This window comes from Mobula hypostoma, chromosome 6 (genome assembly GCF_963921235.1).
Source record: "Mobula hypostoma chromosome 6, sMobHyp1.1, whole genome shotgun sequence".
NCBI classification, from domain to species: domain Eukaryota; kingdom Metazoa; phylum Chordata; class Chondrichthyes; order Myliobatiformes; family Myliobatidae; genus Mobula; species Mobula hypostoma.
In genome coordinates this window covers 176794808-176809106 of record NC_086102.1, presented here as the reverse complement: position 1 = coordinate 176809106, position 14299 = coordinate 176794808, and the positions used below count along the sequence as shown (strand labels likewise).

Genomic DNA, 14299 nt, shown 5'->3' with positions numbered 1-14299 from the left:
AAACAAGACAGTAGGCACAGTAGAGGGCAGTAGGTTGGTGTCAGTCCAGGCTCTGGGTGTTGAGGAGTCTGATGGCTTGGGGGAAGAAACTGTTACACAGTCTGGTCGTGAGAGCCCGAATGCTTCGGTGCCTTTTGCCAGATGGCAGGAGGGAGAAGAGTTTGTATGAGGGGTGCGTGGGGTCCTTCATAATGCTGTTAGCTTTACGGATACAGCGTGTGGTGTAAATGTCTGTAATGGCGGGAAGAGAGACCCCGATGATCTTCTCAGCTGACCTCACTATCCACTACAGGGTCTTGTGATCTGAGATGGTGCAATTTCTGAACCAGGCAGTGATGCAGCTGCTCAGGATGCTCTCAGTCCAACCTCTGTAGAATGTGGTGAGGATGGGGGGGGTGGGAGATGGACTTTTCTCAGCCTTCGCAGAAAGTAGAGATGCTGCTGGGCTTTCTTTGCTATGGAGCTGGTGTTGAGGGACCAGGTGAGATTGTGAATGAAAGGCAGAAAGCTATAAAAAAAACATGGGCAGATGGATCTAGGGGCAGTGAGGGGATAAGGTTGAGACAGGGGTTGCCAGGCAATAAGTGGTACAAGATAAGGGAGGAATGAAGGGCAGATGGACTGGATGGGAGAAGAAATCCAGATGGATAGGTGTGTGGGTGATGGACAGATGAACTGAAAACCTAGGTAAGCTGCTAAGACTGGGAAAAGAGGACAGGGAATGTGGGTTACCTGAAATTGGAAAATTCTACATGCCTTTGGGTTGTAGGCCTCCCAAGTGGAACAGTGCTCCAGTTTGTGTTCGGCTTCACCTTGACAGTGGAGAAGGCCAAGGACAGTAATTCTTTCTGAATTACTTTGTTCCTCTGTCATTCTGTGACAATTAACTCCACTGCAACATCAATATTTATTTAACATGTTAACTCCAAAATAAATTTTGTGATAACGTACAGCAGTCTGTGAGACTGCGGAGACAGAGATGTGCGTATTTGGCCTCACCAGTACGATTCTGATTAAGTTCAGTTGTCTAAAAAAAATAATTAGAATCAATCACATATTTTATTGCCAATTTCTATCCAAACTGCGCACTTTCGGGCATTACTTTTGTGTTCATGATTCACGGGTTGCTCCTTTCGCTATGTGCCGGTCAATAAATGCCTGGTATGTTTGTGTTAGTTGACTTTTTAATCAACGGTGGCTCTCTACCTGCAATCCCGTTTACGAGAGGAGACTGCCTGCGTGATGCGATGCGATAACTCTCGCCGGCGCTGCACAGGAAGATTTGATGGTTAGCGTTTGGAATGCGAAGCATTTATGTCGGAACCAACCATTTTATTGAAAGGCGTTTGGTTCTATATTCAAAGCCACGTATGGGAAGCTACGTTAAAATATACCGATGAAGGTCAGTTTTTTTATTACACTTCAATTGAACAAAGGGGAAATGACCGTGGGTTGGACAAGTTGCGCAGAGCTAACGTGTTTGCGATTTAGCTTGGTACTGTGACGTCCCGCTGTCTAAACTTGTAATGGACGCGTCCGCAGTAGGTGGGATCGTTGCTGCAGGGAGCCATAAACTCGATCAATGAGGGACGAACTGGCCGAGCCGCTGAAGTTGCATTTGAAACTTCGTTACACTGTTAAAAAAATTTGGCTGTGTTGATTTAACAGGCAACGAGTAACTAAAGGACCGCACGCGCTCGTCACAAGAACTGAGAGAGTTTCCCCCACCGCCACTGGCTGTAATACTTCAAATGGTAGAAGTTATCGTGTAGCAGGAACAGTTTGGATAAGGGGAGTACTGCCGCTGATTGTTACCTGACACATTTGGAATATTATTATATTTTAAGGAATGATTTTTCCAAGTAACCCCGTAAGAAATGCATCTCTCAAACAGGTGGGCTTTAAACCTTCATATTTAGAAAATAGACTTTATTTAGATTTTTAACAAAAGATAAATAATTGCTGCTTCATAGAGACACGCAAATAAATGGAGTTCTGTCGTAACTGGTAATCCAAGTGTAAATTGCTGTTACATTGGACTTGGCGGCTCTGCTATTTCCAATTCAAAAATCAACAACGTACAGGGTACCGCATACAAAGACCAGACTCTGGCATCGAACGAAATTAAAGGCTAGATTGTATTTTAATCATCAGTGACTCCTAACCTCAAGGATGAATACACGCAAAAGCACGAGATATGCATTGCTGTGAAATGCCTCTTTTCTATTAACCCTTTGGTCACAGGGCAACAAAGCTTCCATTTCGGCCAATGATAATAGGTGGAAAATATTTTTAGTAGAAGGGGAAAGAGTTCATTTCTGTGAGCTTTGTAACATTTGTTGCGCACAATGTAAATATTTTACGTACACAGTGGAAATGAGCTGAGGAAAAGGAAATATAATTTGGCGCACACTACATGGTTTATCTTGGAACAAAAAAAATTCCAGAGATAAAATGGCAGTTTAAATGTATCAAGCTAACATATTAAACATACAGCATCGTTTTTACGTCCCAGTTTTTATTGTTTAAAAAAGCTTTTTGAAACTTTCAATTTCATTATGGCCTATTTACAGGCTGGGAGATTTTTTTAAATGGTTCCCTTTGTGAGAAAGCGAGTTGTGCTTTGGTAACGAAATGAAATATCCTGTCATTTTGAACCTACTATTTTTTTCTATTTATTTTAACTTTTGCATAAAGATATAAGCTTTTTATAGCCGATGAATGTTCTTATTTAATAGTTTTCTCCTTTTTTAAGTTGGGATTTAAAGTTGGGATGAATAAGTATTTGTTCAAGTGCATGTTAAATGGTTATGCCATGTTGTGAGATTAAAACCATAGCTCTGAAGTATATGAAATGAATAATTATTTAATCTAACAGTTAGAAAGCTATTTTATGTGCATCATTCACTTGTAGGTAAAATTATTTACTATTGATTTATTAACTTAGTTTAGCATCTTGGAACAGTTTAACTGAGAAATATCAACCACCAATCATAAAATTGCATTGTAATTAAGATTTTAGGATCTGTATTCTGAAATTCCATTGATTACATGTTTGGCTGTATCGATGATAATGCTGAACCTATATGCTACTGTCACTTCAGAAATGTAGTTTTTCTTCTTAAAGTGCATTTGGGAGAAATCTGTAGAAGATCTGTTGCTTAAGATGTTGAGATGCAGTAGTGTGGATGAATTTGCAATAGATACTAACTTCATGAAGCCACTTGTGATGGTGATTATCAATACTTGATTTTCACTTGAGTACATGTTATTCTTCCATTGTATGCGCAAGTGAGGCAAATTACAGTGGAAATACACAATTTTGGTAACAGAAAATGGATTGGGAAATTCAGCTGGGTTCATTCTGAATATACAACTATTGGTTTAATTTAACTATTGTTTAAACAAAACCTGTTTTAATTTCTTTTGATGCAAGTTGACATTCCGATCAACTAATTAGTATGAATTTCAATTTTATTTTTGTATATAAAACTGATATTTTAAGGGAAAAAAGGGCCGTGTTTTTCATTACAAGTTTAGAAATTACAGATTTTGGGGGCACATTTCTGTTATTTCATAATGGGTAAAAACTTCAATTGCCCATGATTTATCATTTTAATCTTTTAAAATTGGTTACAGTTAAAACACATGGCTCTTGTCTCTTCTGTATTGGTGCGTTTGCTGGCACAATAGCATGGGGTGTTTGCATTGAGAATGAGTAAAGCTTTGTGGGCGAGGCCTACAATTGGAAGGGCTGTGTAATTTCTTTGCGGATGTGACTAACCCGCCTAGTCTGGAGCAGGCTGATAAGATGCTTCTTCTTACATGCTTAGTCTATAGACTGAAAGGGTTGAATGGGCTGACAGATTCAGGAAAACAAACAGGCTTTCAGTACTTAAATGACAAGGGAAGCAGTCAATATGTGGGCACCAATTTGACATGAAACCCTGGACATTCATCGGCATTCCACTTGGAGATTCCTTTTGTCTGCATTTAAACCTCTGAGGTTGCATTGATAATGTTTGCAGCCACATTGATCAACCAGATGATTAATTACTGCTGTTTATAAACAACCAAAAGTTGAAGCTTCTGTTACCTACCCCGTCTTTGAAATACATTTTAATGCCACTTTCAGTGCATGAGAGAATTTTCAATGTAATTAAAATTTTGACTATTTTGTGTATGTTTGGTGCATAAGTCTTGGAGCCATGTATATAGCTGGGGTGCCTAAGACTTTTGCATGGAACTGTATTTATCAACATGGAATAGAGAGCAAGTCTGCAAATGTGGCGGGAGGTGAGGATGTAGGGAATGGTGAGGGTGGAGTGCCGTGGCAGGGGTGTGGGACAGATGGAGAGGGAAGGCCAGAGTTGGGGTTGGTGTGTGTGCAGACACGCCCAGACCTCAGACCTCAGACATCTGGCAAGGTCCTTTGAATTCAACCAATTGGTTTATTGATCATGACAAAATGTCTTTTTGGTGCTTCCCACTCCCTCCCCTCTCAGAATCAGGGTTATTATCACTGGCATGTGATGTGAAATTTGTTAACAGCAGCAGCAGTTCAATACATAATATAGAAGAGAGGGGAAAAATAATATAATAATTCAATTACAGTATACATAGATTAAATTAAAAAGTGTGCAAAAAAAGGAATACTGTATATATTTTTTAAAAAGTGAGATAGTGTCCAAGGGTTCAATGTCCATTTAGGAATCGGATGGCAGAGGGGATGAAGCTGTTCCTGAATCGCTGAGTGTGTGTGCCTTCAGGCTTCTGTACCTCCTAACTGATGGTAACAGTGAGAAAAGGGCATGCCCTGGGTGCTGGAGGTCCTTAATAATAGAGGCTGCCTTTCTGAGATACCACTGAAGATGTCCTGGGTACTTTGTAGGCTAGTACCCAAGATGGAGCTGACTAGATTTACAACCTCTGCAGCTACTTTTGGTCCTGTACAGTACCCCCCCCCCCACCCCCGCCCCATACCAGACAGTGATGTAGCCTGTCAGAATGCTCTCCATGGTACATCTATAGAAGTTTTTGAGTGTATTTGTTGGCACGCCAAATCTCTTCAAACTCCCAATGAAGTATAGCTGCTGTCTTGCCGCCTTTATAACTACATCAATATGTTGGGTCCAGGTTAGATCCTCAGAGATCTCTTCCCCTTTTCTCAACCATGATTCCCCTTTCCCTGACCCTCTTCGCACTCTCAGTCCACAATAGAGACCCATATCAGAATGAGGTTTATATTTACTTGCATATGTCATAGAAATTTTTTTGGTGGCAGCAGTACAGTGCAATACATGAAATTTCTACAGTACTGTGCAAAAGTCTCAGGCACCCTCACGATATATATGTGCCTAAGACTTGCACAGTACTGTAAAAGATCGAAAAAAAATCAAAGTCATGATACTGTTAGGACAAAGCAATCTGTATTTGATTGACTAAACACATTCCTTCATTAGTCAAAGACAGAAGTATTTCTGAACTTGTTTAAACTTGTGTGAGTTGTACACTTGGGTATTGTAATTTGCTCAAATTCTGCATGGCAGCCTACCAAACTCTGTAATGGATAACTTGAAAGAGGCATTTAGCTTTTGAGCAAATTGACATCAAAAAACGGAGATTTAGTTAAAATGGTTATTTTGTTTCCTTGATTTTATTTGTTTTATTGTTTTTATTTTGAACAACCAGAATGAGCTATATATAAATTTGTTCTTCATCTGCCAAGAAGTTAACTTCTGATCTGAACTTTATGCAGTTTGGACTTGAGTGTTCATTGTGTTTCCAAACGAACTAAATCTGCATTTCAACCAGTTGAACAAGATAATATGGCCAGTGAGAAATTTAATAGTGATCACGTTTGCCTGCATTAGGTATGTATTTTGTGAGTCCAAGCCCCAGCATCGGTTCAGTGCAGAGACGAGTAAACCTCGCTGAGCCGTGAGCTGAACCAGCCCGTCCCTCGCAAGTACAGTTTGAAGGTGAATAGCAGTGAATTGAATTTAAATGAATGTAATTACAGGGCTATGATGCCCAAGTTGTCTGTTGTTGGCTGGGTAAGTAATGTAAGAGGTATGTCATTGATGAGCAATGGCAGATAATTAAATGGATATTCATAATGTTCGCAAGAAATTTGATGAAAGACATCCGTGGATGTTGGGCTGTCCCGAGTCAGTCCTGGGATCAGATGTCATTTGAGCAGGATTGAGGGCTGGCCAACTTGGCATGCACAAAATTCAAGCCTGGCGCTCTGGGCCTCGTCATCTGCTAGTGCAGGGATGGATACTGAAGATGAAAGGTCGATTGGGATTTGAAGACCGATGGCCGAAGCCTGGAAAGCAGAGAATGAAGGCCTGGAGACCTGTGCTGGGATGTGGAGGGTTGTCCATGTGGGTGGGTGAGGGGCAGTAAAGGAGTTTGTTTTGCTGCTGCTGTTTTGTTGCTTGTGTTCTGCTGAGCATTGCAGGCATGCTACGTTCATGCTGGAATGTGTGGTGATACTTGCAGGTCACCACAAACACATCCCTAGATATGTCAGTTGTTAACACAAATGATGTATTTCACTGTATGTTTTGATGTACATGCGATAAATTTTGAGTCCGAAGATGAATTGATTCTTATTTAAAAGGAGGAACAATCTATAGTGAACAAATGAAGTCAAAGATCATGTTATATCAAAAAGTAGGCCATACAAAGTTGCAAGGGGTAGTGGTAGATCTGAGGACTGGGAATTTTCAGGAACCCACCGAGGGGAAAAATAAAATAGAAGGGGGAAAACTGATTTTGTGAGAAACCTTGCTCATAATACCAAAGCAAATAGTCAAAGTTTTTGTAGGTGTATAGAAAGGCCAATCACGGCTAAGCTTAGTATGGCATTTCCCAAGAATGAGGCTGGGGAATTAATATCACGAAAGAGGGAAATGGCAGATGGGTTGAATTAATTTTTGTATCTGTCGTTAGCATGGATGTCATAATCCATTGTCATGAGGTTATTTATTAGTCTCAAATTGTGTGGGACATCTTGTAAAAAATCTGAACCATAAGGGACAAAATATCAGGAATAACTGACAAAATGAAAGTCAGGCATGTTTTCAGGATCCAGATGATCTGTGTCTAGGGGTTTTAACGGAAATGGCTGCAGAGATAGTGCGCCCATTAGTAGAAATTTTTTAAATTCCATTGCATTTCCCAACGAATCTCAGGGTTGTATATGGAGACATATATGTACTTTGATAAATTTACTTTGAACTTTGAATTCTAAGAGGGTATCAGTGGATTGAAAAACAACTAATGTTATTCAAGAAGGGAGAAAGACAAAAGGTGGAAAACTATAGGCAAGTTACTTTCACTATTATTCTTAGCGAGAGGCTATAATCGAAGGAATGGCAGATCATGTAGGAAAGGCTGATATGATCAAACCAAATCATAGTCATGGAGTAAGGCAGTCTACATGACTCTTCCCCTCCGTGTTCCTATCCAGTTGTCTCTTAAATGTTGCAATTCTCCCTGCCTCAGTCACTTCCTCCGGCAGTTCATTTTGCATGCTCACTACCCTCTGTGTAAAGAGGTTACCTCTCATGTCTCTAGTAAATCTCGCCCCTCCTATCATGTATCTGTGCTGTCTTACTCTTAATAATTTCTCCTTTGGCTCCTCCCACTTCCTCCAAACTAAAGGTATACCCATGGGCACCTGTATGGGTCCCAGCTATGCCTGCCTTTTTGTTGGCTTTGTGGAACAGTCCATGTTCCAAGCCTGTACTGGTATCCGTCCCCCATTTTCCTTTGCTACATCAACGACTGCATTGGCGCTGCTTCCTGCATGCATGCTGAGCCCGTTAACTTCATTAACTTTGCCTCCAACTTTCACCCTGCCCTCAAATTTACCAGGCCCATTTCTGATACCTCCCTCCCCTTTCTTGATCTTTCTGTCTCTATCTCTGGAGACAGCTTATCTACCAATGTCTACTATAAGCCTACGGACTCTCACAGCTACTTGGACTATTCCTTTTCTCACCCTGTCTCTTGCAAAAATGCCATCCCCTTCTCGCAATTCCTCCGTCTCTGCCGCATCTGCTCTCAGGATGAGGCTTTTCATTCCAGGACGAGGGAGATGTCCTTTTTTAAAGAAAGGGGCTTTCATGCGCATCTGCTCTCACCCCATCCTCCCGCCACCCCACTAGGGATAGGGTTCCTCTCGTCCTCACCTACCACCCCAGCAGCCTCTGGGTCCAATATATAATTCTCTGTAACTTCCACCACCTCCAATGGGATCCCACCAACAAGCAGATCTTTCCCTCTTTCTCCCCCCAACCCCCCCCCACTTTCTGCAGGGATTGCTTCCTATGCGACTCCCTTGTTCATTTGCCTCCCCCATCCCCCATTCCTTCCCACCAATCTTCCTCCTGGCACTTATCCTTGTAAGTGGAACAAGTGCTACACATGCCCTTACACCTCCTCCCTCACCACCATTCAGGGCCCCAGACAGTCCTTCCAGGTGAGGCGACACTTCATCTGTGGGTCGGCTGGGGTGATATACTGCATCCGGTGCTCCCAGTGTGTCCTTCTATACATTGTCGAGACCCGACGGAGACTGGGAGACCGTTTCACGGAACACCTATGCTCTGTTCGCCAGAGAAAGCAGGATCTCCCAGTGGCCACACGTTTTAATTCCACGTCTCATTCTCATTCTGATATGTCAATCCATGGCCTCCTCTACTGTCAAGATGAAGCCACGCTCAGGTTGGAGGAACAACACCTTGTATTCCGTCTGGGTAGCCTCCAACCTGATGGCATGAACATTGATTTCTCTAACTTCCATTAATGCCTCTCCTCCCCTTCTTACCCCATCCCTTATTTATTGATTAATTATTTTCCCCCTTTTTTTCTCTCTCTCTGTCCCTCTCACAATAACTCCTTGCCTGCTCTCCATCTTCCTCTGATGCTCCCCTCCCCCTTTCTTTCTCCTTAGGCCTCCTGTCCCATGATCCTCTCCCTTCTCCAGCCTTGTGTTTCTTTTGCCAATCAACTTTCCGGCTCTTAGCCCCATCCCTCCCCTTCCTGTCTTCTCCTATCATTTCGGATCTCCCCCTTCCCCCCCCCCACTTTCAAATCTCTTACTATCTCTTCTCTCTGTTAGTCCTGATGAAGGGTCTTGGCCCGAAACGTCGACTGTACTTCTTCCTATGGATGCTGCCTGGCCTGCTGCATTCCACCAGCATTTTGTGTGTGTTGCTTGAATTTCCAGCATCTGCTGATTTCCTCGTGTCTGTGCTGTCTATGTGTGGATTCCCCAACTCGTTGAGTGGGGATGGGGGAAGACTGTGAAAGTCCATCTTATCCATACCCCTCATGATTTTATAAACTTCTAAGTCACCTCGTCCTCCGTGGATCAAAAAAAAATCAGATTTCCAAAAGGCATTTGGCAAGATACCTCAAGTTAAGAACTCAAGGAATTGGAAGAAGTGTGTTGACCTGGATTGTCACACAAAAAGCACGAAATATTGGGTCTTTTTTTTTCTGTAGCTTGGAAGTATGTAACTAATGATGTACCCTAGAGATCTGTTCCTGACTCAATTATTTGCCATGTATATTAATGATCTAGAGGAGGGGGCAGAATGTAATGTATCCACATTTGCTGGTGTCATGAAAAAAAGATGGAAGAACATGTTGAGATGAGAATCTTTAGACTTTGCATTGGAATAAAGCACTTCGTAAAGCTTGCTCTTTTTTTTTTGGATCATTGTCATGACTCTCATTCCAATTCCCGGTGGCCACCCACTTAAATTCCGCTTCCTATTCCTATTCCATTATGTCAATCCACAGCCTACTCTACTGCCATGATGAGGCCACCCTCTGTGGAGGAGCAACATCTTGTAACCTCCAACCTGATGGCATGAACATCGATTTTTTTTTTGGAACTTCCGGTAATTGTCCCACTTTCCCCCTTTTGTCCTTCGCCATCCCCCACTTTTTCCCTCTCACATTTTCTCCTCTTCTCCATCCCTCTGGCCCTCCTCCCCCTTTCCCTTTCTTCCATGGTTTTCTGTCCTGTTTTCCCCCTTCTCCAGCCCATTCTCTTTCACCAATCAACTTTTCAACTCTTTACCCCCATCCCCCCCACCGTTTCACCTATCACCTGCCACTTTGCACTACTTCCTCCCATCTGTCCACCACTTTATTCTGACTTCTCCCCTTTCTTTCCAGTTCCGATGAAGGGTCTTGGCCTGAACTGTCGACTGTTTACTCTTTTCCATACACGCTGCCTGGTCTGCTGAGTTCCTCCAGCATTTTGTGTGTGTTACTTTGGATTTCCAGCATCTGCAGATTTTCCCCATGTTTGTGAAGGATACTTTCCTGTGGATTTATGAGCGAAAGGAACTCATAACCTCCTTCATCTGCCATTTTTTTTACATTACTGTAGTCAGAGGGCGGTAAATCTGTGGAACTTGTAGCCACGAACAGCTGCAGAGGCCAAGTCATTGGGTTCATTTAAGGCAAAGATAGATGGGTTCTTGATTAGCCAGGGCATCAAAGGGTATGGGGAGAAGGCAGGGGAGTGGGGATGACTGGAAGAATTGGATCAGCCCATGATTGAATGGCGGAACAGACTCGATGGGCCAAATGGCCTACTTCTGCTCCTATATCTTATGGTCTTGTGGTATTTTCATGTTTTTTTTTCCCAGTACTTTCTTGGTAATGGACTCAGATGTCAGTGATTGTGCTTACCGCTAGTTCTCGTCAAATTCAAAATCAGATTGAAACCTACAGTGAAAACTCAGCAATACTCTAGCATAATTAGAAAGTGTGTGTATACTTGGGTGTGAAAGTGTTTGTATTTTGGGTTGATAAACTTTTTATTGGCATGCCTGTGATTGAAAACCTCTGGGAGAAGGCCACTACTGTTAGCACAATGTCCAGGTGCTGAAGACTGGCTGAAAGTATTTCCTTGGCCACTAACAGCAATAGGTAGATCTGCCAACCCAGAAAGCCCATAGCTTTTGGCAAAAGTGGAGACCAAACACAGCCTCAGCCCAGATTACCAGCAAGCTTGCTCACCACAGCATCTGACCGGCAACTGAAAGTCGATCTTGGCAGGCAGTTAAAGTTCCCTGCCTTCATTGCATCATCATCCCTGAGGCCAAAGATGGTCATTCTGGTTCACAGGTCACAGATGTACAAATGAGATTAAACTCATATTTTACCTCATTGTACAATCTGGCCATCTCTTTGCTTTTTCCCATTGAAACATAGAAAACCTACAGCACAATACAGGCCCTTTGGCCCATAAAGCTGTGCCGAACATGCCCTTACCTTAGAACTACCTAGACTTACCCATAGCCCTCTATTTTCCTAAGCTCCAAGTACCTATCCAGGAGTCTCTTAAAAGTCCCTATCGTTTCTGTCTCCACCACTGCCAGCAGCCCATCCCACGCACTCACTACTCTCTGTGTTTTTAAAAAAACAAAACTTACCCCTGACATCTCCTCTGTACCCACTTCCAAGCACCTTAAAACTATGCCCTCTCGTGCTAGCCATTTCAGCCCTGGGGAAAAAGCCTCTGACTATCCACATGATCAATGCCTCTCATTATCTTATACACCTCTATCAGGTCACTTCTCATCCTCCGTCAATCCAAGGAGAAAAGGCCGAGTTCGCTCAACCTTTTCTCATAAGGCGTGCTCCCCAATCCAGGCAACATCCTTGTAAATCTCCTCTTCACCCTTTCTATGGTTTCCACATCCTTCCTGTAGTGAGGTGACCAGAACTGAGCACAGTACTCCAAGTGGGGTCTGACCAGGGTCCTATATAGCTGCAACAGTATCTCTTGGCTCAAACTTGAGAACCCAATGCAACTTTGCCAATCATGACACTATGTGCTAAGAATTTAGAACAGGATATGGAGCTGGAGATTGGCATAGAGATAGGAGGAAGCAAGTCCATGAAGTATTGTAAAAAAAATAGTCATGTGGAATTTGGGAACCAAGTCAACATGAATCAGCAGAGATGAGTGAAAAGTGTCTATTGTAAATTGGCACCTCAAAGGTCAGGAACAATAAAGCAACAGTTCCGATGATGTGAATCACCATTTTAATTATGCTGATTGGTTGAGTACTCAACCCTGACCAGGCACAGATTAGAAAGTTAACAATTGTCACTGACTTCTGTGCACATCAGTTTAACAAGAAACAGATGCACATGAAGAAACTTGAAAGTTATTTGTGGTTCATTGCTGCAAGGGTGGTAAGATCCACCATTGATCATAACAGTATTGAATTCTTTACCAATTTAAGCAGTTATTGCCTGTGGAATATATTGTCATTTCAATCTGGAGTAGTTGTCTTTCTATCCCTATAAATATGTGCATTCTTAAGAATTGACTTCTATGGGTAAGGTTCAGTTTTCTGTAAATTCTTAAACTTGGTTCTACAAATGCTATTACTGAGGTCAAACTGAACCATTGAATATCCCATTCCCTCCACAGATTCTGTTTAGCCAGTTTTTTTTTACTGCATTGCAGATAGTCTTTTTATAAGTTTTTAGTAATGCAAGCGTCAGTGCCAGTTTTCTTTGTAATAATTTGGTCAAGTACCAAAATAAAAGCCCATTGTTAAAAATGCTTGAGGAAAATATTGATTTCATAAATGCAAAGAAGTGTGGAATTCCATAGATGTTCTCTCATGCCAGATGATTTTTTTGTTTTGTGCGTGCATGGCAAAGGAATTTAATCTCGAGTCAAGCAATGCATGTGAATGGATGCTCCATATAGGTACAGACCGATAAATTTGTTTTGGATTCTTTGGGGTTTGATGTGCATAAGCAAAGGCTGCCAAATTGTGTAATCAAGTTAAATGTTGTCAAATGTGTGCCAGTTGCTGGTTGTCAAGTTTCTTTTGTACATCTGGGCCTGAAAAAGCCCAGTCTGTTGCAGATAAAAACAGACTTCAAGACACATTTGAGGCTGTTTCTGATGTGACGGTATCGTGTTTGCCACCACAAAGTTCTGAACTCAAACGAAGACCTTAAGCCCATTCAAATATAAATAGCCACAGGTACTCTCACTAAAGGAGATATTTACTTTTAACTATCCAATCTTCAAAGATTAATTCAATTCCCTGTTACTCCTCCACAGTGAGTTTTTCTGCCAGATCCTTCACATGTGAACCCCTCCCTACCAAAGAGATGAACCTCACATCTAACAAAGTAGTTTAAACACAATTCATTCATTTTCAGTGATACCCATTTACATTCAAACAACATTCTTAGAAACTCATGGAGGGTTTCTATTTCATTAAAAACTTACAAATTTTGAACCATTTCTAAAACACAAAGGATTTCCAAAACAACTACAATTCTACAAACTTTATATATAAAAAAAATGCCTGCAAACTATTTGTCCATCATGGAAATCAAAGGCAGTGGAGTGAATTCTAATTCACCCTGTGTTTCTGCCATGCTTGATGTTCCTGGCCCATTTCTAATAAGTCCACTTTGAGAACCCCTAATCTAAAAGCTTCTGGACTTGGGAGGTCTGAGGTACCCACAAAGAAGCTGACTTCATGGGTAAACAAACAGTCCAGCTATTAACACTTAAGGTATTTGATATGCTTAGTGATAGGATCCATCTGGTTTGCAAGGTTCCTTGAACTAAACCAGGGGTCCCCAACCTTTTTTGCACCGCGGACCGGTTTAATATTGACAATATTCTTGCGGACCAGCCGATCGGGGGGAGGGAGGGGAGGGTTGCCAATGGAGAAAAGTAGCAGTCAAATATGTTGTGTTTACCCCAAGAAAGACTACCATGACCATGAAGCCTTGAGCGGGCACTTATATGCGCATGTGTGTACATGCTGATTTTTTTTCTATAAATTGGTGATTCTGTTCAGTGAAACTATACTGTACATATTATTTCTACTTTATATAGGCTGTGTATTTATCATATCATTCCTGCTTTTACTATATGTTGTTATTTTAGGTTTTATGTAACAGCGCATGAATATAGTGATAAGTCAATTATAAGTCACTTACAAGTCAATAGCATTTTACTTACAAGTCAATACATTTTAAGTAATGTTTGGATATTAAACACACAGCACATATTTTCCTAGTATGAACAGATAAAATCATTGCAACACACCAATATCGCTAAATCAGTGGGAGCCCTGGGCTTGCTTTCCTGCAACAACATGGTCCTATCAAGGGGTGATGGGAGACAGCGATACTCGAAGGGGGTTCCTTATGTCCAGTCTATTCCGCAATTTAGTTTTCGTTGCATTCATTGAAGAAAAGCCCGCTTCGCAGA

The 14299-nt window shown here is 41.8% G+C and overlaps 1 protein-coding gene across 4 annotated transcripts in view; it reads left to right on the top strand.

Moving 5' to 3' along the window:
- Nucleotides 1-14299, top strand: part of LOC134348631 (RNA-binding motif, single-stranded-interacting protein 1-like) — a 214486-nt gene that overhangs the window by 52640 nt on the left and 147547 nt on the right. The window contains exon 1 of one of the 4 annotated variants that reach the window (XM_063052319.1): nucleotides 1531-1894. The exons of the other annotated variants lie outside the window; for them this stretch is intronic. Coding sequence (XP_062908389.1) covers nucleotides 1850-1894 — 45 coding nt within the window. The 5' untranslated portion in view covers nucleotides 1531-1849. Of the gene's footprint in view, nucleotides 1-1530; nucleotides 1895-14299 lie in introns of those variants that run through there. 4 annotated transcript variants of the gene reach the window in all.